The sequence below is a fragment of the Dermacentor albipictus genome, chromosome 1 (genome assembly GCF_038994185.2).
Source record: "Dermacentor albipictus isolate Rhodes 1998 colony chromosome 1, USDA_Dalb.pri_finalv2, whole genome shotgun sequence".
Lineage (NCBI taxonomy): Eukaryota > Metazoa > Arthropoda > Arachnida > Ixodida > Ixodidae > Dermacentor > Dermacentor albipictus.
The window spans coordinates 499,526,255-499,550,287 of record NC_091821.1 but is presented as its reverse complement, the minus strand read 5'-3'; the positions used below and the strand labels follow the sequence as shown (position 1 = coordinate 499,550,287).

Sequence of the window (24,033 nt, the reverse complement as noted above, 5' to 3'; positions counted from 1 at the left end):
CTCGCAAGGTGGAGCAGTTTACACAGAGGCAGCGAGACACCCTCGCGGCGACCTCATGTCCGCGGTGGTAGAGGATCACAACGGATGACTGATACAACACAGAACAATCACGGCTGGCTGAGTGGTGGATGCGGAGGAAAGCGCGATTGCCATGGCCATGCATGCGGAAGCGAATGCCGTCATCACCGATAGCAAGCAAGCTCGTTGGTGCTCGTTGCAGAGTCACAGATAGTCGGAACTATTCCGCAACTATGGCGTCAGTCACTCATAATTCCCTGGGTAGTGTCGGAACCTTAAACCCTACAGTTTCATTGCAGCAGGTCACAAATTGCGAAGGCTATACGCAGGTTTGTCTGGCCGTATGCGGGCGCTCGCGAGAACGGCTACTGCAAGGCCATAGTACGCGGCGATATGGCGCACACTCATATGCGTTTCGGTCGATCAGGCCTACGTAAACGCAGTTAAGTATTCAGAGTGCAGCCCTAGGTAAATGAACAAGACAAACGAATTTCAGGCGCATCCCGTAAGGACTACAGAACGATGCATTTGACAAAGAGCGCTGATAATCTGCAGAGAACTCGGAAACGCAGTGGTACTTTGTGTGTGTGGGTGAGCGATGATCTGGAAGTTTAAATTGGAAACATCCTCTCGAACGATATCGATAATCTCCTTAAGCACTCTGTGCATTTTAACTCTAGGTTTCTATATAATAAAGGTGACACAAAGAATTCAGAGATATACATCCGAAACCATAGCCACTAAACAAATGGCCAAGAAATAAACCGTTGACAAATAAATAAAACCTCCCTTTTAATGTCTGATTAATAACATGACAAATAAATAGGACATGCAAAACGAGAAACTACGAAGAAATGAAGATGAAACATTAGAATGCGCGAGAAGCTAGTTGGAGCGCTAGAACGGTGCAATACACGCGACAATGGAACGAGACATACCAACACTTCACGCACTTTGGACAACACCGGTACTTTGTTTACAGAGAATGGTGTTTCCTTAGACGCGCTTTATGGGTGTGCGTGCGTGCGCGCGCAAATGCAAGGCAATTTGCTACTCGGCCTATTTATCACTTCTACTGTCCGAATGGGCACACATTGGCACGTCTTCGTTTTCGGGTGAGATAGCCATTCTGCGTTAAAACCTGAATTCCCATTGGCTGCGTGATACCGAGTCTGCCTTAGACTCGTTTGAAGGCTTTTGAATTCGCCAATGTAGGCGACGCAACAGTCTTTGCGTTGGGACCTGTTTATGACATGCGTGTAGTTGATGCACTTTCTCAGCATGAGCTGCTCAGATCCAGGATATGTGTACAGTCCTATAAAGCGAGACTTGAACTACTTCAAATCAACTTCTTCAAACCATTCAACTTAGCTGTCTAATGTTCAAGTGCAGAAGCACTCATGCACCGCATAAGAAATAGCCAAAGCAGAGCATTACGCCCACCAGAGCGTCTACGCCCTTCTAACTGGAGACGGCGTACTCAATCTCTAGAACACGTCACCCACGAGTTTGCAAGCGGAGCTCTTCGGCAACGAAAAACGGTATGCCGTCGTCAGTGGTGCAGAAGAGAACCGCCTTCCCACGAGAAATGTTATTTTGGCACTTAGGGTGGTCTGGAAGAGGACCGCATCTTCTGGGAAATGTCTGAAGAGCAGCAATTCACTGTCGGTTATGGCTCGCGGTTTTTTCTTTTTAGTTCCTTCGGTGTGCTGGCGAGCTGCACTCGACATGGAGCCCCTTGTTAGGCCAACTGGTTGTCGTAGACGAAGCACTGCTTGGTGCCGCCGCCCTCGAGTTGCGCTTCAGCCAGCAAGTCCTCGCACGACTCGCCCACGGGGCTCGCAGGGCTGCTTCCGGAATGGGCGCCCAGCAGGGCCTTGGCGCCGCTGCACAGCTGGGAGCTCCGCCTGCTGCTGCGACGCTCGGAGCCACCTGGGCGAGCGAGACGCACCGGAGGACATCGCATCAGAGCTTTCGCGATTCCTTCGCACAGACCAGTACACGAGTGCATTACAGTTTTCGACGCAATGCAGGAATGCTTATGGCACACTGTGAAGGCTAAAGGCAGCTAATCTATGTCTTCACGATTCGAGCGAATCATGGCGAATGACATTTTTTGCGTTATATTCTATGAATAACTAATATAGCGGGACTTTCACATGCTAGTTGAAATATGTGAGACGGAAAGGAAACAAAGAAGTCACTGGGATCTTTATAAACTGAAGCACCTGCTCGGCAGGTGATTTTTCATTAACGGTCCAAGAAAACATACTTCAACGACCTGGTTACGGTACCAGCCTTAGAACTACGTGCGAATGGCCAAGGACAGTTTTGCAAGCATAAAAAACATTAATGAAGACGGGTGGCGCACTGTGCACAGAACGTGCATCCAGAAGCCCACAACCCCGTGTGGAAATATCAGTTACACGAGCCGAAGCGCCACTCATATCGCCGGTGCCATGGCTGTCTTCATACGAAACCTGCATTCGGCCTTCTTGCCTAATGCAGATTGGAGACTCCACAAACCGTATACTACGTGTACATTTGTTTCTAGCAATCTCCTATGGAGGGCTACTGACCAAATCGGGACAGGCAGTTGACCGATCTCCGTTTCCTTGTTCTTTCTGTACTCGCCTTCGGACAAAGCGTCATTTTTTCGAATAATTTATTTTAACTTAAGAGGAAGCTATGGCTCAAGAGCTCCTGTCTAAATACATGAGGAAGCGCACATTATTTTTCCGAGATAACATCGGACCGATTTACATGACGGTTGCTGCATTAAAAAAGTGTCAAAATATAGTGATTCTAGGAAACAGGTTTCTTACTTTTTGCAGTTCGTTGTTTAGAGAAATTCTTAAATATTTAATAATTTAGAAAACTTCAGTATCATGTTTAGTGTTGTTACTAAGTGGTCAAAAGGGTGATCAGAACTCTTGAAACTGCGCCTAATAATAAAGCTAAAGGGGATACAACTGATGTGTTATACACCACTCTCAAATGTCCCCCTGATTTTTGAGTACGAGTTTTGCAATACTCTCGTAAAGATTATAACAATTTTAGTTGGAGTGTAAAATGATATAAGGGATTTCTGCGCTTGAGATGCTCAAATATACAAAGTTAACAGAATTTCCGTATCTCTTTTGAACGCAGAGTTACGGATTTGTATACTACACGCTTTTATTACATATACTTACCAATTTTCGGGGATCTTCAAAAGAAATTCCAGCTGTATGTCAATACCGTGCATCATACATCAATTAGAATTTCAACCTAAAGTTCTGTGGCAACCCGCAAGGTGGACAGAAGTAATTATTAAAGGGAAAATGAGACATCCACCCAAACATAACTGAGTGCTACGTAGGAAACCCATATGGGTTCCTCGAAAGAAAAGCCTCGCAGTTGAAGAAAAATTCGTCCTCGACCAGGACAAATTTTTCTTTCGCTTTTCTGGTTTTGGCGGATGTCTCATTTTCCCCTAATTATTGAAGGTTTTCTCTCAAATTTAACAAATGTTATTCACATCGGTCCAGTGGTTTACTCAAAAAAGCATTTCTACGTTTTACATGTATTTGAATAAGCGGCATCCGAGTTGGCCCAGAAATAAAGCTCGCTCTGAAGTATTCAAATGCGCTGTGTAAAAAATTGTCAAGTTACGAGACAGAAAAAACTAAACTGATGAACTATGACACTCTTCCTTTTTAGCGGGAACAGAATGTAACGATGACCACATCAACTGAAATTTATTTACGCGTGCGCTTCACACCGAGGCATTTTCTCAGGACAGACCAGCCGGCAGAAAGAAAATCACTACCTGAAAACCCACTATTAATGCCTAGAATGCATGCGTTGGTAAAAAAATGCACGCCGCTCTTGTGCCTCACCTGCCTCTTTGAAATGCTTCGACGAAATAGCCTGCACTGCACCGAGCTAAGCGCTGGTCGAGTCTGGGAGGTTTGCTGTGCGACCGCCAAATCCTTGGGGAAATGCGACACGTTTATTTGTTATTTCTTTTACAGTGTGTTCTATTAAAGCATTCGATGCGTCAGTCATGATGCTGTGTGTGCCCTTCAGTTTAAAAGGCGGCAGTCATTCGAAAGACTCATTGTCTAAAAAACATTGAATAAATCCTTTGTGGCGCTGACGGACTCGCCTGCCGAAATATATGATCGCCAACTTTGAAGAAGACTAACAAAAGAAACGCAATTATGACACACTGTCCCATTTTTGCACGGATAACACGACATAGTTAACAAATATGTGCACTTCTGACTTAATCAGGTCAAGGTGTGAACCAACGTCGAACACCAATTCTGTCGGATAATATAGATAGAACAGATGCCCATCTTCGGCTACACGAAGCTTACTGAAGCTTCACCTTCGTTTCTGCTGCAAGTATGAAAGGAAGTATCAGTAAATGAACGTAGTATGAAATTGCCCGTATTTGGGGCGGTAAATTTAAATGGTGCAAAAGAAAGGGCTCTTATTCGCCTTCATACTGCTTACAGAAGTTCATAAGCCGGTAAACTTTCATCTCTGAAAACTCTGAATTCTTGGCTATAATGTATTTGCGTAACATTACGCCATGGCTATAAAAAGAAATCCTTTGAGACATTTGTGAAATGCCTGGCGCGGGTCCACCGAATGTTGGCGCGTGTGTTCCGATCCTTTCCGTAGAAGGCAAAGGAAGGCGGCCACCTTTAGCGGCGTTTTACGTGTAAAAGAGCTGGCACAAACGACCACTTCGTGTAGAAAAAAAAAAATAAGTCAAATGAGATGCAGACTACCTTGATGTCCAAGCCAGATTGCGCCTGACCAACCTGCTTGGAAAACTTGGCCAAAAGTTCGCGTGCATCAGACCTTCGCGTAATAAAATGCGATTGCTATTCCCTGTGTATTTAAGTATAGTATAGGCCACAGCGAGTTTAGTGAGATCCGCACGCGAAGTAGCAATGTCTCAACTACATTAGTGGTATATTTCTTTTCGTTTTGCCGACACGACGTGGCGTCACAGTGCTGAGACAAGGCAAAATAGTTTAGCGCGAAGCGGACACCAGGGTCGTCAAAAAAAAAAAAAAACACACAGGCTTCAAAGCTGCCGGGAATGCGAACACACCGCGTGTTTTGCGCCTCTGCCCGAGGTGGTCACTCACATTTTTTAGTGGACGTGGACTTGGTGGCTGCGGCTTCCCCTCCGGGCCTGATGGATTTTCGCACGGCAACCAGTGCCAGCACTACGACGCAGACGAAAATGGCACCCATGGAAAAGACGGCGCAGGCCGCCACCATCTCGATGCGCACGCAGCTTGCTGCTGAAAATGAAACATAAACAATATGAAAAACAGGGAAACTTGACTAAATCGCGTCACGCGACTTCAAGAGCCACATGGCTGATAACCGTTTTCATGACGACGTGAAATATCCAAACAGGGTATCATCATCATCATCATCTTCATCATAATCATCATCATCAGCCTGGTTACGCCCACTGCAGGGCAAAGGCCTCTCCCATACTTCTCCAACTACCTCGGTCATGTACTCATTGTGGCCATGCCGTCCCTGCAAACTTCTTAATCTCATCCACCCACTTAACTTTCTGCCTCCCCCTGCTACGCTTCCCTTCCCTTGGAATCTAGTCCGTAACCTTTAATGACCATCGGTTATCTTCCCTCCTCATTACATGTCCTGCCCATGCCCATTTCTTTTTCTTGATTTCAACTAAGATGTCACTACCTCGCGTTTGTTCCCTCACAAAATCTATTTTTTTCTTATCCCTTAACGTTACACCCATCATTCTTCTTTCCATAGCACGTCGCGTCGTCGTGCAGCCGTGGTGTAGAGGTAGAGCATCCGCCTCGCATGCAGGAGGACCGTGGTTCAAATCCTGTTGTCGCGCAATCTTCCACCAGACTAAAAAAAAAAAAATCCTCCTGTTGATAAAATTGCATAAACAGGCCTGGAGTGCGGCCTGATCCCGGCGACCAGAACCGGTAACGCACTCCCTTCCCTCACCAGAGCAGGACAGGCCACCCTGGTGCAGTACTTGGCCACAACGTCCTATATGAATACAACAATCGAACAGGGTATGCGTACACATAAATGATTTTGCCGACGTCTTTGACGTTCAAACAATATTTTTTTCGCTACTTCAATCTTTGTCAATGCTATTTTGATTTCCAGAGAATTCCAGTGGAAGCTGGGGTAAGTGGGCCAACAGCTGGTTAGCTCCGGTAGAAGCGGTGAACAATACGTGAGTAGGACATGTTTCCATAACCAGCTTCTAGCATAAAATAAAACCAGGCACGAAGAAAGAAATGAACGAATCAATTAAATAAGGGCTAGAAATGATTACGAAAGTGTGTAAGAGGTGTACGTATGAGAAAAATAAAAAAACAGTGGTTGCACGATTTTCTGTGCTGAGCGAGCGCAATCGCGCAGACAGCGCGCATGTTGCTATTTGTGACACTGCTATAATTCAGATCAACTAAAGAGCTGGCTGGCATTGGTTGAAGTGAAATTTCAAATGTGCGAAATTAATTATTAGGCTTGCGATGACAAATGAGATCGTTTTGCCTTTAGAAGAAGAAGCCTGAAGAAAAGGCGGAATATTTTAGCAGTAGCATTGAGTGGGCTGTTTACGGGCACTGTTGAGATTACTACAGAATGCAACTAATGTGGCCATTTATGCACGGGCATATTGGAGGACGTTTTCCATACCAAGCCTCCTTATCGCATTTTGCCACTGTACAAGGTTATAATCCTGCTTTATTCTCGCAGCTGATCGGGGGCACATTCATATCTTGAGCACTGAAACATTTAAAATGCATGGTACTTTTGTAAGGTACCATGTCGGCGGGAAAGAGATTCGTTGAAGATCGGCACTTTACTACACGTTGCCACATACTCTGTGTCTCAAGTAGGTCCGACGGTTAGCTTTGAACCATGTTACCTCAGCACAGAAGCCCAATACTGTAACCATTTGACAAGACCAGTTTGGCAGGAAAACGGTTAGATGCAAACAAAGACAGACAGACAGACAGACAGACAGACAGACAGACAGACAGACAGACAGACAGACAGACAGACAGACAGACAGACAGACAGACAGACAGACAGACAGACAGACAGACAGACAGACAGACAGACAGACAGACAGACAGACAGACAGACAGACAGACAGACAGACAGACAGACAGACAGACAGACAGACAGACAGACAGACAGACAGACAGACAGACAGACAGACAGACAGACAGACAGACAGACAGACAGACAGACAGACAGACAGACAGACAGACAGACAGACAGACAGACAGACAGACAGACAGACAGACAGACAGACAGACAGACAGACAGACAGACAGACAGACAGACAGACAGACAGACAGACAGACAGACAGACAGACAGACAGACAGACAGACAGACAGACAGACAGACAGACAGACAGACAGACAGACAGACAGACAGACAGACAGACAGACAGACAGACAGACAGACAGACAGACAGACAGACAGACAGACAGACAGACAGACAGACAGACAGACAGACAGACAGACAGACAGACAGACAGACAGACAGACAGACAGACAGACAGACAGACAGACAGACAGACAGACAGACAGACAGACAGACAGACAGACAGACAGACAGACAGACAGACAGACAGACAGACAGACAGACAGACAGACAGACAGACAGACAGACAGACAGACAGACAGACAGACAGACAGACAGACAGACAGACAGACCCCGGAAAGTCCGAGTACAGTAAGAATGCTAACACACTATAATAGGCGAATAAGCTTACTTGAGGCGGATTCTTCTGTGCTCGGCTCTGGCTCGACGACGGGCGTGTCAAGGAATCGAGAGAGCGTTTCAGCGTCGGGCTCACCCGTGACGGGAGAGAGGCGTCGGACGAAGATCGAGTACGAGGTTCCCCCCCACAGCGGCAGCGTGGCTGACGGCCGCGACGTGTACAAGCGGCCCGTCACGTCTACTGCCGTGTCAAGGACCTTCCACATGACCTGCCGGGGCCGCGTAACAGTTCACTTTTAAATAACTTATGACTAGCACTGGGGAAACGGCGTAAAGCAGAATTCTGCGACAGTGTTTTGCAAAACATCAGTACTACCACTGAAACGAGTCGGCAAGATATTCCTAGCAATCGATAAACGAAAGTTCGTTTTTAAGGCGGTCTTTTAAAGCGAATGTATGCATTTGCGCTTTCTTTATTTGTCATCAAGAAGTAACAAAAGCTGGCGTTTAAAAGCAGAGCTTTCATCACGGCAACCAGTTACCTTTATGAGACAGGCGTCTCGTATTGCACGGCGGCGCATAAATGCTTTTACGCGTGCAACTCCGCATGCCCAAAATGTTCACTAGCTTTCCGTTACTTAAAGGCTCTGTAAGTGGCCCCACAGAATAAAGTGCTACAACATGCCTATCATTAGCAATCAAGTGACCCTCCCAGCGTCCCCTTTTGTCCGTTACAGACGTCTTGCGCGGCATTTAATCTTTCTATTCAGCCTTTCCCGTCACCCAGTGTAGGGTAACCAACGAGACGGATTTCTCGTTAACATCCCTGACTTCTCCCTTTCTTTCATCCTGCTCCTCGGCACGAGATGACATGGCGCCCATCTCTCTCTGCCCAGCCATAGACCGTACTTTTATGTGAGAAGGACCGCGAAGAAATTCTACATTCCGAAATTGAATGTAGTGGGAGTCAGGTCGCACCTCATACTTGACTTCCTTGGCCTCCGGCGACAGATTGATGTCCCAGACGATGTCTACTTCGACCCGGGGTCCGCTGGAGTGCCTCAGCTCCTCCACTTTCGGAGCAGCGAAGGCCGGAGGAGGCGGAGGCGTCCGCCTGCATCGAGTCGAAGGCTGCCGACTCCAGGTCCAGGGACACTCGAGTGTGAGCAAAGACGCCGTACGCCGACAGTGCGATGATCTCGAGCTCCGAGGAATCCTTCAGTTGGCTGCGGCTCAGGGTAGCGTTGTGGTACTGTGTCTGCGTTTTCGGACGCGAAACATGGCGCTGTAAATCGGCTAAATGGCTGAAGTGGTCAGTCACAGCACCATTATGACCGATGTGTGCAGTGAAGCATCGCTGCCAACGTCGCAGATATATAACTAAATGTCATATAACCTTCTTTACTACAGGTGTAGCCTCTTTGGTGTAGCCTTATGTGATATAACCGCTTTTTTTAATACTGAAATACCGTTTCAGGCAAAGAAGAGCTCAGAGTACTCTCTCTATATTCCTCAGACGAAAACTTGCCACTTGGCAACACAGCTTACCAATAAGGAAGTTTTGCTGCAAGATATATAACTGCCGTCTTATAGAAAAGAACGAACAGTTGATTGGCAGTTGGCGCTCGTGTGAGAATTTTATATTTGCTAATGTCCTCGCCTTTATTTGGCGCTTCTCATGAATCTACTAGATCAAACAAATGCGGCCGGTATTTGTCAACATTCTGTCTTCCGTGGTTCCTTTCGTATGAATTAATGCCCAGAGAGTAACAGGCACAACGCTTACGCACAGGCTCCGTATGTCACTCAATTTTTTGCAGAAAGATGATCTTCTGATCGCCACTCTAATAAAGCCGAAAAGTCTTGTAAATACAAAACACTTTAAAGAGACACCAAAGAGGAACATTACGTTAGGCTGACTGAGTTAATTACGTTTTTTGAGTGCCTCTCCTACCGTGAAAAAGGGTCTTCGTAAGCCACAAAAGGTGGAAGAACAATTACGTAATTCATAGGGAAAGTAATTACACAAACTATTTAGAAACGTGCGTCAGGAGGAAGGGCGAATCTGTAGTGCGTAGGTGCAGTACCTGTCCGGCGTCCTCCCAGCGTTGATCGTCGACGAGCCCTCTGAGAAAGAGCACGTAGACCAGCCCGCGCTCAATAAGGTCGTCCTGGGCACCGAGAGGCCGGGACCACGTGACACGCACATCGTGTGCGCCATGCGCCTCCAGCCGCGGAGGCTCGGAGAACACGGCCCGGTACTCAGAGTGGCTGGTCACTGCGCTGCCTGCAAAGGCGGCCCAAGGCACAACGAACCAAACCTTTACCAAACTGGAGTTTGAGACCCAAACGTATGCTCTCGCGAAAACGAAGCTGGGCTTTGTTCACTTATTCTAAAAAGCATAATTTCTATCGCTGTCAGTATACAGACTAATTTAGATTAGAAAGGTTTCTGTAGATGCGATTCCTAACGAGCTCTTCAAGCGGCAGTGAATTGGCATTGCAACAGATTGAACTGGATTGAGACGCGTGCTCCTAGCAGGCACCGCCACGCAGAAGGTGTGCGCCATTGTACCGCTTTCATGATTGGGCCAGGTCAAATTGGTTTTCGCGTTTTTTCGCCAAATCACAAATGCCCCTGTCGTTTTGACAGACACCACATGACGTAAGTACATGCGAGTGTACAGAACTTACTCGAAGATGAAGTTATAATCGGTGTTTCCCTCTCTTATACCCCACCAGTAGCTGTTAGAATCCAGCGATCGCCATGTCCTAAACTCCAGTCGAACAGCCTGAGTAAAAAGCATGACGTCGCCGTCATACGTTTGTCATCAGCGTCTTCAGATGCCGTCACCACACACTCTCTTCCCGCACCCAAATGCTCGCCTGACGCTACTCCAGCTGGCAATATTCTGCGGAAGCCTGAACAATGCTGGATAGCCGTCTACCTACAAAATGCTTCCCGTAACATCGATTCCAACACTTCTAGGTACTCTTTTTTGAAGCATCATGCTAATACGTAAGAACAACCGTGCCTGTGGCTCATTATTGTTTGCGACATTTTTTTGTTTTTGAACTATAGAATGACCCTCCGTTATTAGTAGACATTAGGTGGTGACGCTGTGCCTACTGTTGTATCCCGAGAAATTGTGTCGTACGAAAGACGGCGACGGCGATTTCCTCAAATACTCGGAATGCGGCAACTGTTTAATGAACCTTACTGTGTGTTCAAGGAGATTCACGAAGTTTCTCAGTAGCGCATATATTTTGCCTAGATGATGCAGCTATAGTTGCAGAAATCATCCCATGCTGAAGTTCTGAAGGAAAAGTCATCGCCTCTTGATCCAACTCACCTTTGTCTTGGCCAATGAAGTGTCTTTCAAATATTACCATGTGTCGCATCCGTTACCTCCCTTTCTTAATTATTCCACATAGAACGTTCACTGAATTGTGGTTGAATAATGTGGTTGAACATCGCTGTGTACGTTTACTTGTGATTGAACATGGGCACTATAACGTGACTATCCCAAACTTTATATTGCAATTCTGCATTCAGCCTTCCGCGATTGGTCAAAAACTTCTTCGAACCCTCCCCCCCTCCCACTTCGCCTGTCTGTCACGTGACGTCACAAATACCGCGATACCTCTCCATCTGATATGACGTGAACACACTGATTATCATCATCATCATCATCATCATCATCATAATCAGCCTGGTTACGCCCACTGCAGGGCAAAAGCCTCTCCCATACTTCTCCAACTACTCCGGTCATGTACTAATTGTGGCCATGTTGTCCCTGCAAACTTCTTAATCTCACCCGCCCACCTAACTTTCTGCCGCCCCCTGCTACGCTTCCCTTCCCTTGAAATCCAGTCTGTAACCCTTAATGGCCATCTGTTATCTTCCCTCCTCATTACATGTTCTGCCCATGGCCATTTCTTTTTCTTGGTTTCAACTAAGATATCATTAACTCGCGCTTGTTCCCTCACCCAATCTGCTCTTTTCTTATCCCTTAACGTTACACCTATCATTCTTCTTTCCATAGCTCGTTACGTCGTCCTTAATTTAAGAAGAACCCTTTTTGTAAGCGTCCAGGTTTCTGCCCCGTACGTGAGTACTGGTAAGACACAGTTGTTTTATACTTTTCTCTTCACGGATAATGGCAACCTGCTGTTCATGATCTGAGAATGCCTGCCGAATGCACCCCTGGCCATTCTTATTCTTATGATTATTTCAGTCTCATGACCCGGATCCGCAGTCACTACCTGTCCTAAGTAGAGGTATTCACTTATCTCTTCCAGTGCCTCGCTACCTATCGTAAACTGCTGTTCCCTTCCCAGACTGTTAACTATTACTTTAGTTTTCTGCAGATAAATTTTTAGACCCACCCTTCGGCTTTGCCTCTCCAGGTCAGTGAGCATGCATTGCAATTGGTCCGCTGAGTTACTAAGCAAGGCAATATCATCAGCGAATCGCAAGTTGCTAAGGTATTCTCCATTAAGTCTTATCCCCAATTCTTCTCAATCCACGTGTCTGAATGCCTCCAGTAAACACGCTGTGAATAGCACAGGAGAGATCGTATATCCCTGCCTGACGCCTTTCTTTATTGGGATTTTGTTGCTTTCTTTATGGAGGACTACGCTGGCTGTGGGGCCGCTATAGATATCTTTCAGTATTTTTACATACGGCTCGTCTGCACCCTCACTCCGCAATGCCTCCATGATTGCTGAGGTTTCGACTGAATCAAACGTTTTCTCGTAATCAATGAATGGTATATATAAAGGTTGGTTATATTCCGCACATTTCTCTATCACCTGATTGATAGTGTGAATATGGTCCATTGTTGAGTAGCCTTTACGGAATCCTGCCTGGTCCTTTAGTTGACTGAAGTCTAAGGTGTTCCTGATTCTATTTGCAATCACTTTAGTGAATACTTTGTAGGCAACGGACGGTAAGATGATCGGTCTATAATTTTTCAAGTATTTGGCGTCCCTTTTTTTATACATAAGGATTATGTTAGCGTTGTGCCAAGATTCCGGTACGCTCGAAGTCATGAGGCATTGCGTATACAGAGTGGCCAGTTTTTCCAGAACACTCTGCCCACCATCCTTCAACAAATCTGCTGTTACCTGATCCTCCCCAGCTGCCTTCCCCCTTTGCATATCTCCCAAGGCTTTCTTTACTTCTTCCGGCGTTACTTATGGGATTTCAACTTCCTCTAGACTATTCTGTCTTCCATTATCGTCGTCGGTGCCACTGGTACTGTATAAATCTCTATAGAACTCCTCAGCCACTTGAACGATCTCATCCATATTAGTAATGATACTGCCGGCTTTGTCTTTTAACGCATACATCTGATTCTTGCCTATTCCTAGTTTCTTCTTCTTTGCTTTTAGGTTTCCTCCATTCCTGAGGGCATGTTCAATTCTATCCATATTATACTTACTTATGTCAGCTGTCTTACGCTTGTTGATTAACTTGCAAAGTTCTGCCAGTTCTATTCTAGCTGTAGGGTTAGAGGCTTTCATGCATTGGCGTTTCTTGATGAGATCTTTCGTCTCCCGATCAAGAAACGCCAATGTATCAAAGACTCTAACATTGATTATGCATGACTTGAAAGAACGAAAGAAAAATAGTTATTTCTGATTCGACGTCTTTTCGCGATTAGCCCTCGGCTATTGGTCAAAAGTTCTCGGGCTGCACCCACTTCACCTGCCTTTCACGCGACGTCACAATATCGCATAAACTCACCGCATCAAAGGGACGCGCACGCGTTAAAGATGCATTAATATGAGCAGCAAAACTGAATTTTCTTCTGAGTAGCCACCAGCTGCCCCGTTCCGAAAGTAATAAAAGATGGCGGCCACCGATCGCTCAGGCCCTGGCTACTCGCACCTGCCGGGGAGCATGGGTTTATTTCCGTACAATGAAACATTTTGCGTGGCCGTGTAACACTTTCGAGCACTTTCGGCACGTTTACGACCTCGTTCTGCCAACTCTTCTTTGCTGAGGATCCGTTTTAGCGTCATTCTTAAGCTTCCGTTGCAGGCCGCCGCGAGTTTCCCCTAGCCACCGCAAGCTAAGTAAGGGAAAGCGGACCAATCGCAGACGCCGGCACCACCCTCTTCATCCGGGCACCACCCTCTTCATCCGGTTATCGATATTCAGTGCAGTTGCTCGGCCCCATCGGATCCCTCTCCACTTGAGCGTGCTCCTCCCCTCTTGTCAGCCAATTAGATAAGGCAAGCCGCGCAGTGTAGGCAATGTTATTTGTTTTTCAAGCAAACAAAAGTAAGCTCCTATCTACGAGCAGAGCTTTTGATTGGTCTGTTCAGATTGCCCCCGGGTGACCGCCCGATGCTTGCGTCGGTTTTCACGCAAATTTGACGTTAGGAGATTGGAATAAAAAAATATTGGAATAGATTTACGTTATAGGGCCCCATATTATGCAATCTGCAGTTCTTGCATGTCTCCTTGATATCGTACCACACGTTTGAATGTTAAAATTCAAGATGTAACAGCATATCTTGAGGCTAGGACCACAGCCCATAAGCAAAGAAAAACGCTTGCCTTTGCTCTTAGTTCTTTGCGTTAATCTTAAGATGGGCGGTTACCCTTTGAATCATGCAGAACCAACTAGCACAGTTTTTGACGTAACCAAGTGTTAGTTTGCTGTAAACTTGAGACACCCCGGTGTGCTCATTGTTCCCGTTTTGATATAGCAGTAACGGCTGTTCCAGCTATCTGTAGTCCTTAGTTGAGAAAAGACAAAGGTGCAACATACCGGGTGGCTTCTGGGACGCCTTGTGCCAGAACGAGCAGGCCACTTGGCAGCCAGGAAACTGCACAGAAGGGGTTGTAATATGGGTAGACTGCTTCCAGAAGTCTCAAATGAGCAAGCAAGTGAAAACCACTCTAAATTTGCAAACAAGTTGAATAGTTCGCGCACTACCACTAAATCCTCTATAGGGAAGAAGTTGCAGTAAGAACATCCGCTAAATAAATGGCGTTCTTTTGAATAAAGGAAAGCCATTGGGCCTTCATTGAAGAACCTCTCATTTGTCGTTAGTTTCGTGAAAGTAAGTAAGCAAGTTTACTTCTGTCTACAAGTATTTGCCATAGATGATGTAGTGCGAAAATATTGTTTAGGCGCTCAATAAATCAGCAGCAGCTGCATAGACACTTTAGTTAGCCACTCGTATTTACGAAGGAACAAAATCAACTGTGCAATTGTAAAGGATAACGCAGAAATACATTGCTAGAAAGGTAAAAATCAGGGCAGCCTAACGCATAAATGTAAGGGTGGAGGGACTCTAGTCAGGCAGAGTTCATCTGCCTTTAGTCCTCTCAACCCAGGCAATGTATGTCTGAATAAACAAACTGAAACTGAAACTAAATGATTGAGGACAATCTTCGATAAATAAATTATGCTTGTATTTCAGCGCTCATGAGCAGCTTGGAGGCAAAAGCTGCGCCAACGGCCGTTTTCTGCAACGTTCGTGATTTAAAGAGCTCTATTACAGACATGGTTTACAAAAATTACACAAGTCAATGAAGCCAGATGCTTTCTATCTTAATTGTCTGGTTTTCCGCATGCTTCTAAATAACGGTCAATTGAGTCCATTGAGTCATTTTCCTCGCTCGCTAAGTGCAAGTTCTTATGAACATGCGACATCTCAAGAAAAATATGCATCATTTTAATGGCATTACTAACCGAACGGTTGACTTTTCTATAGTGAGAAATACTAAGGCTCGAAACACAGAGCACGGGTCATGCACGGGACGCATGCACGGGACACAGGCACAGCCGATGCAGCTGCAACCCCACAACCCTTGCAAATGTGTTAAGTAGGCTTCGTAATTTCTTCTTCGTGGTCATACTGGCGCTGAAATTTCTGTACTCTTCAGCGATCCATGCATTTACCCTTTGTGATCAGCACATTAGTTTAGCGGAACAAACAATTTTTACTTACAGATCAATTTTATTTCGCTATAAAACACTCAATAAACGACGGTGCTCTAGCTTACTTGTGCGCAATAAATGTGCGTTGTATAATCAGAATAACATACCATAGCTAACTAAACTGTATTTGTTTGTTTTCTTTTGCAATTTCCAGCATGATGTTTAGAAAACGTACTCCAGTAAAGCCCAGAGGGGTGGGGGGAGGACGGAGGAGGGGGTCGTGTTATCACAATCACTTTGTTTAACAAATTCGCGATATGAAGTGACCTCTTCGAAATTTTGATGGAGCAGTCACGCATACTCACATCCACAAAAATTGGAATTTTTAAAAATCTATACGCTTGACAACATTTCAGTGCTACCTGAAATGAAACCACAATGACCCTGCAAAGAGTAGCGCCACATTTCCATCCTCTGGTAATTCTGTGAAAGGAACTCTTTTTCAAGCATTCCCATAACTTATGGTGGCCTCCCAACCTCGAGCCAAATGGTCACTCATACATAAGCAGAAAAAATGTGCACTGGGAAGTTTGCTATCGAGAAGAGAAATCAAATGCGCGCAATTTTTTAGGGTCTCTTATAAGACGTGAGAAACCCAAACGACACCCTTCACTGGTGTTGAATCCTTTCGTTTTCTACTCGCAAGTGACGTAGTCTGCACCGACATGCCCTTTTTTGTTTAATTGAAAACCTGCAAATAGCTAGCAGTTGAGTACTTACACATAATTCCTCCACGGTGCACATGTGTTTCCAAACTTCAAAGTCTTTGTTGAAAAACTTGCACACGTCCCAACACTGCAAAAAATATTGCGCAAAGTAAGGGAACATTGCCTCTAGTACAAGCAAGAGCCACTCGTTGTGACGTCGCATACAGATATAATTAGCGCGGATAGATGCTCAAAGCGAGAAGCGCATAGAAGTTATTTTCAATGTGTTTTTGGTTGTGAACTCGATCGAGAACTGTAGATTCATTGTGCATTTGTATGAAAACGACACCTTATATTCTTCGACTGCGTACCATGGTGAACTCAATTTAATAAATAACGACAGAAAACATAATGAGATCCCGACTTGAGATGCTTTAGGTAGAGGCTAACTCTGATTTACCTGTTAAAAATAAGGACAAACGCATAAATACTCTTTATTACATGACCGCCGAACCAAATTATATAAAAATTGTTGCATGTAGGAAGGTTAGCTCCCAGCAAATGTGAGATGCATAGTTCTGAGTTATAGCCACAATATTTAACATTACGGAAATTGAAAAGAAACTTGAAAAATGGTTGAAGCACAAATCATACAGTTCGCCTTCGAAAATCCGCAACAAGAATATTTATCCCACTTCTGTAAGCTGCTACTTTTGTATTAGACGCAAAGAAATAATATGTATTAGGCTGCGCTTTATGTGAAATTGTTTGTGGAGTTTTCGCAAAACTCTTCACAAATTTATATGCGGTGTACAATTCATAGTTTATATCCGCTATAGATGACACAGTAGATGTGGTGTAATGCATAATATTGATATATGGTTCATTTCGCAAGGATGTTGAATTATAAACTTGATGCTTATGCGTAAGGATTTTCCGATTCCAGTAATTTTATTTAAACATTGATGGCCTCTATCAAAGTCTGCTTTCCGCTATCAGAAGATTATAAGATCTTTTTTTCTAGTTGCAGCAAGCGCTTTTAAATTGAGTGCAGTGGATGCTAGCAAAATTATTTGTCTGTTCACATATTTAGAGAGCAGATCACGAGTCAAAGCTTCTATGACCAACTCCAACAAAGCTTTGCACTGCGCAGGCAGCCTATAGCTTGAGATAGCCTTGATATTTACAAGCTTCAGTGAAAATTTTTACGTCTGAAATAGGTGCATGTTCATTAAAAATAGCCCTCGAATAACGATGTTTTTCGTACTGCCCACGACCGTGCGCGAGAACTTGCCCGCCGCGACGGTCCCACGGCCTCGGAGGGGCTGGACATTCAGTTTAATGACCCGCTACTCACTTACCAAGAAATCACCTCACACTATCGAAAAGTCAGAATAAAATACCCGCTCCCGCATGCCAAACTCGAGCGCGCGCAGGCGGCCGCGTTTCGAATGCTGCAAACGGACTCGTATCCGTCACGAGGCCTACTAAGCCACTACAATTCAGAAATCCCGGCAAATTGCCCAGACTGCCCAGAAATCTATTGCTCACTCTCGCACGTGCTTTGGCAATGTACCGCGTTACCAGAGGGCCCTCTCTCCAGTGAGCCCGAATGGGAAGAAGTCCTCAAAAGCCCGGACCTCAAACTCCAACTCAGGGCCGTCCAGAGGGCCCAAGAACTGGCGGAGCGTCACCACGTTCCCGTCCCGACTTGGGCGTCGCCTACGGTTTCGGCCCAAGGAGCTCTCCGCGTGCGATCTCCAACGGCTTAAACCCCCTTAGGACCTCAATAAAGTTCTTGACTGACTGACTGAAACGAAGAAACGCCGCCATCAATATGCGCCGGAAATTACGCACAAGCTGTAGATTGTTGAGTGCCATCGTAGTGTTTCGACATGGCTTCCGAGATGTGGCGGCTGGAAATCTCGGGGGCGAAGTTCTGGGATTCGCGTCACATTCGCTAAGGGCCAAGTTCAGGAGTCCTCGGATAAGGTGCTGTTTAAGTGGTAATAGCATGGAAATGAGACAATTACGAGCCGTGCAGATTTGCCGCGACTGATCCAACGTTGTATAATACTATTTCAGAGGCAGTTTAGGCACCGTGAAAGTTCGTTGACGTTGGCCTTTAGGTACTGTGATCATGCATCGCAAAATTTACGCTTGAACTTAGGGCATCGCCACATGTAGAATACTAAAGGTACGCGTTGCACGTGGTTCACTCTTCGGACCACAACAAACGAATTTAACTATTTTAATAATAGTTGTGACATACACGCGGCGCTGTGCCCTTGAAGCTTTTACCTTTTATACACATGTGCTAATTTTCAAGCGACACCTGTCTGCAAGCTTCTGCCTCGCCAAAAATGACATGCGGATTTGATCGTAGCCGATGTCGTCGTTATAACAGAAGAAGTGGACATGTGGCAGCGCGCAGCAGTCATAGATTTCCTGCTACATCAGTGGTCTGCCGACATTGGCGAGCTATTTTTGCTGACATAATCTTTAATTTGAAATGAGTTGGTATAAACCACAGTGTTGCCATATTAGACTTACCGCAGGTATCTGGGGTATTGTTTCCGCAAGAGAATCCCGGTTACGATTAACTATAGGTTTCCGTCGCGTTCATAGCACAGACACATGGAACAAGTTGAATTATTTCTACCGGAATGCACGCCTGTTTGAAAATGGAGCGTGAGATCAATGTCGAAAGGCCCCCTTACAGTGTTAGGCTTGCCCGCTCGGCTAGCCTATGCGTCTATTTTCACTCGCCTACAGGTTACTGCAAATCGGCTGCATGCAGCAGCCAATTAAGAAGACGAGCACTTGCGAAGAAGGTAATCAACAAGTGAAGGAGGAGAAGACAACATAAGAATGTTATATAGGCAAGTCCACTGACTTTGACATGTTCACGAAGTCAGGCGAGAACAAAAATATTATGGGGTTTAACGTGCGAAAGCCACTTTCTGATCATGAGGCACGCCGCAGTGGAGGACTCCGGAAATTTCGACCGCCTGGGGTTCTTTAACGTGCACCTAAATCTAAGCACACGGGTTCTTCAGCATTTCACCCGCATCGAAATGCGGCCGCCGCGGCCGTGATTCGATCCCGCGACCTCGTGCTCAGCAGCCTAACACCATAGCCACTGAGAAACCACGGCGGGTAGACGAGAACAAAGGGCGCTATGTTCGAACAGAGCAGCCAGAGTTCAAAAGAAGTTAGCCGGATACTTACCGCCTGAAGTACCCTTCAAACCAAGTTGCTGGCCACAACGTCTGCTCATCGTTAGCATACAGCAGTTTTACAAAGATGCGCTGGAAGAGATCAGGCACTTGCCTGAATCCTTGAATGAGAATCTTCTGCTATGTATCAAGGTTATGCTTGTCATCAGCGCTTGACGAAAGCAAAGTTTGCATAATGAAGAAGACGGCGCCCCTATCATAAAGTTTTTGCCTACGGAATAACCACGTTTTCAGTGCAATAAATTTTGCAGGTTCATGCTATGCTGCGTTGGCGGTGCGTAGTGCCCAATAATTCATGGCATACACAGCTCGTTGTTCAGAGTACCAGCGACATGCACACATGGCGAAGTCGCGAGATACAGGGCAGAGATACAGTGGACCAGAAGGATTTAAAGAGTGCGCGCGGAGACGGTATACAGGTGAAAGGTGCCAATTGGGGCAGACCCTATCCAGATTCATTCTCCCATTACATCAAATGCAGAGCACATGTCAGCGCCACTTTCAGCGGTATTCGCGGAAATTTCTTGCGGGGTTTTACTGTGTGTTTATACTCCTGCGGCTTCTCACAGTCAATATTCTTACACTTGTCATACATCCAATTGAGGTTCGTAGCAGGTTGGTGGCTTCTCTCTTATGAAAAGGTTCATTCTCTACTATGTGCAGATAAAACTCGCGCTGTTTGCTTGTCGTCTTGGCTCTCATTTCTTTCCTTCTTTCTATAAGACAACGTACAAATTGTTTGAGAAAACATGGCTAAAGTTATATGAGTGCCTGACGAGGCCATGCTGCTCTACAAAGGCAGAGTCGCAATAAAAATTGTTGGTGAAGTACAGTAAGGCTGCAGAAAAAACACAACTTTGTGTATTTATTTTATACTCATTACACCATTTGGAAATAAACATTTAAAAATGCGCCTATAAAGAACATTTATGACACGCAAAAAGATAGCAGAAAGCACAAAATACTTTCTAACTCTAGGAGCCACTTTCTTCTCAAGCGTGAATGCAGAATCTCTTGGAGAGCGTAGAAGATTGATGACATTGAGGTCTTCGAGAGCATTCAAAATATCTTTAATACTTCAGAATGACCAAACACTAACGGCTAAGAAATCGGGCTCACCATGTTGCACTCCTTGTCTCCGGTACATTCGATGTCGTCGTTATCGGTCTTCAGGCCAAGCTGGAAGTCAAGGTAGTAGTTAAAATAGTAAATCAGCTATTGTGGCACTTGGAAGAGGAAGAAAAAAAATTGAACGGGATAAGCTGTTGTGACTACATCCTGGCGAATATAGAGTCCGAGTTTCCCGCTGATGTTTGCAGTGCACCTTCAATGTAGGACAGTAAGACCGTATGTATAATGCAAGAAGAAAAATTATTACCGGAGAAACGGCAATACAAGTTGTATACATATATAATACTGACGCGTGTGCTTCTTTTTATCCGGTGACCGCGATTTACCGGCTAACATAAACGCTCAGCGCAAGACGGGCCTGCACCTATCGGAAGTTTCTGGAATGTTATCGGTGGTTCCTCCCGCTGTCTGTTGTCGATGCACCGTCTGTGATCTGATGTTATGCGCGACGCGAATTCTGTAGTACTTTCTGGAAGACCCGCGGGCACCAGCGATTACTCTCGAACCTTTGATGATTCCCGTAAAAAGCCGACATGCTTGACCCGCAGATCAGATTGCGACGATCGCCGACTGTGTCCGTTGCTATCATTGTGCTTGGACTGTAACCTACTTTTCTGGGCACAAATTCGCCCAATAAAAGTTAGTTTCGTCATTCACAGGTTTGCTACAGTGTTTTTGCGGTCACTACGATGTCACATTACTATAAAACCTATCAATACTTATTTAATCATTCGGATCAGTCAGCGAATAACCATTCCTCCGTGATTCCTTATCGAACAACGCATGCTTCGTTTATTAGATGTGGTCAGGGAAAAAGCCACCGGCTCTCCCCAGCTGTAAGAGTAAACACCACAACGTGTTCAAAATTTTCACTTGTGAATCCGCCAAATTATTGCAAGCCTTATTCTAATCCATTCGTACTTGATACATATTTCTGATAGGCTGAAGTCGGTTAGAGATAATAAACGTATGTACAACGCCCTCTTCAATGCGCTAATACGATAGGGTGACCCTAAAAAAGCATGCAATATGTCCAATACAATAGAGCAACCTTCGCGGGCAACGATGGAGCCCGACCGGCATGGATCGAACACGGCGCCGTGCTAGATCACTACACCACGCTGGTCGTGCTCATTTAAGCACGACCGGAAACTTTTGGGAAGCGATAATGGAACAGCCACATATTTTTCCTGGAGTTTATTGGAAAGTAAGGGAAGGCAACCAAGGCGGAGTCTTTTGCGAGCATCCTGACACCACTAGGATTTATTTGAAGAACTTGAAATCTGCTTCGACAGGATCAGCTGCTTGGCGTCCTTCTCAAATGAGAGGTGTTTCGCCTCCGCTCATACCCTAGGTGCTGTGCATTTTGCCCTCCTCCCTTTCTCTCCTCGATAAGTGGGCATTGCATGCTTGCGTACTTTGCGCAGACATGCAGAGTTGTGGTCAGGCATTTTACTGGAAAAACTTCTCCAGTGTCAGAAAACAGTATCATCATCATTTTACGTATATACGTATGTAAGCATACGCTCTGTCCATAAAGTTATTTGTATAAATATTTGGGTACTTTATGATAAGGGCCCGATACCTGAGCGTTGTCAGCTTGTTTAGTTAAGGCGGCTGTGCGTAAAATCTAACACAGAAATAAAGCTGCATGTTGATTGTGGATGCCAATAACAGGTCCTTGACTGAAACTAACTGAAAGCGCATCCTGCGTAATGTTTACGGCAAACTATGCAATGTCGCTTGTAGTTTACTACGTTAGAGGTATCACAAAAGTCATCAGAAATTAACGCGGGAACAGTGATGTCGCCTTTAGAGTTTGCCACTTTTATGGCCGTATCAGAGCTGCGCTTGTGGGATTACTGGCGGCTGTGATATTTACCACGCTTTGCTAGTGTTATGTCTCGAGGACTATAAAGAGGAACACTGAATCAGTTCCCAGTAATAAACGATCCATTCAAAAGCCTATTTTGGTCAACTGCGCCGTAAGACGTCGATTAATATGATAAAATAAAATTGGTCGGAGTTACATTTTGGAATTTAGCGGCAAGACTCCAGCGCCTTCGCGTCAGCGCAATGCCTAAATTAGTGTTTTTTTTTTACGTATTTGCGCCGTCGCGGTTTTGTGTAAGTCCTGGAAACTTGCCCAGTCCAGGCCCATTGAAAATGCCAGGTGGTCCATCTTTATGGATAACAAACGATTAACTTAGTCCACTGTGATTTCTTAATGCGTTAAGGTTAACGAGTGCTGCAACATCGAGGGCGCGTCTCCCTCCGTTTCTGCGTCTTTCCTGCCTTACCACTGTAAGAGTGGCGTTTTTCGGTGCTGTACACACGTTTCTTACAAAAAAAATCCCAAGCTACGTTTGTCTTTAGTAGCTGTTGAACGCGACATCCTCGTGCAGTGTCCCTTTCAAAACACCGAGTAAAAAAGACGGCGCAGCCGACCGGGTGCACCCACCTTGTCGAGGCAGCTGGCACGACACCGCGCGAACCGGAACACTTCCGGCAGATGCTGGCCTTTGCCCACGTGATGCGCCCACACCGGTCGGCACAGCGAGGCCCAGCCGATCGCGCAGAGGACTGCGGGGAAGACGCGGCGGTCGAACATGACGGGCGAAGGCGGGCAGAGCAGGGCGAACGAGGGGCTCTTCAAAGACGCCCGCTCTCATATACCCCGAGTCGTTTCCCGTTCGAGAGGGCGACTGGGTGTGTGATCTCGGCCGTTTCCGCTGCTCGCCGTTGATTTCCTTGGTGCCCCAACTACTCGTGTTCATTTCCGCAAACAACACAAAGCGCGAGAGCTCCATGTCAGGAAATGGGACGCTCTGAAATGAGAGTGTAGAAGAAAAAAATCGAGAGCAGTAATTTCCTATCGACGTCACGAAAGCTAAAGAGCGTATCTTCTTCAACGTAAGTGTTTAAACCGATATCGCATTTGGGGATGGCAGATACAAACCCCGATCTTATTACGAGGCACGCCGTAGGGGGGGGGGGGGTGGCACCCTGGATTCATTCTGACCACCCGGAGTCCTTTAATGCCCCCGTCCCCGGGACACAGGCGTTTGCGCAATTTGAAATGCGGCCGCGATGTGATCCCGCGAGCTCGTGCTAAGCAGCGGAGCACCACAGCCGCTGAGCCACGACGGCGGGAAACTGCTACGCATACCGTGTTGGAAACGTATTCCGCACGAGCAGTGTGTCCTAAGAACAAGCGCTGGCCAGTTCCGATGGGGATTTGTTCCGTCCCCAAACGGGTTGCCTGATTATAAAGGCTTCC

General features: G+C 45.8%; 1 protein-coding gene across 1 annotated transcript; it reads right to left on the bottom strand.

Annotated features, from left to right (window-relative positions):
- Window positions 1-1,759: 1,759 nt before the first annotated feature.
- On the bottom strand, window positions 1,760-23,392 carry LOC135920348 (uncharacterized). The gene is made up of 9 exons (XM_070531790.1): window positions 23,215-23,392; window positions 20,742-20,801; window positions 16,457-16,531; window positions 14,558-14,615; window positions 9,860-10,059; window positions 8,758-9,030; window positions 7,825-8,041; window positions 5,169-5,327; window positions 1,760-1,950 (listed from the first exon to the last, which is right to left on the bottom strand). Exons 1-9 carry the CDS (start codon window positions 23,362-23,364, stop codon window positions 1,760-1,762), a joined length of 1,383 nt encoding a protein of 460 aa, XP_070387891.1. The 5' UTR covers window positions 23,365-23,392.
- Window positions 23,393-24,033: the final 641 nt, after the last annotated feature.

Coding starts and splice junctions, on each gene's coding strand:
- LOC135920348 (XM_070531790.1), bottom strand. CDS start 23,364: ATGTTCGACCGCCGCGTCTTCCCCGCAGTCCTCTGCGCGATCGGCTGG. Junction 14,616..16,456: donor GCACCGTGGAGGAATTATGT/GTAAGTACTCAA, acceptor CCTTCTGTGCAG/TTTCCTGGCTGCCAAGTGGC. Junction 9,031..9,859: donor GCTGGGAGGACGCCGGACAG/GTACTGCACCTA, acceptor CCGAAAACGCAG/ACACAGTACCACAACGCTAC.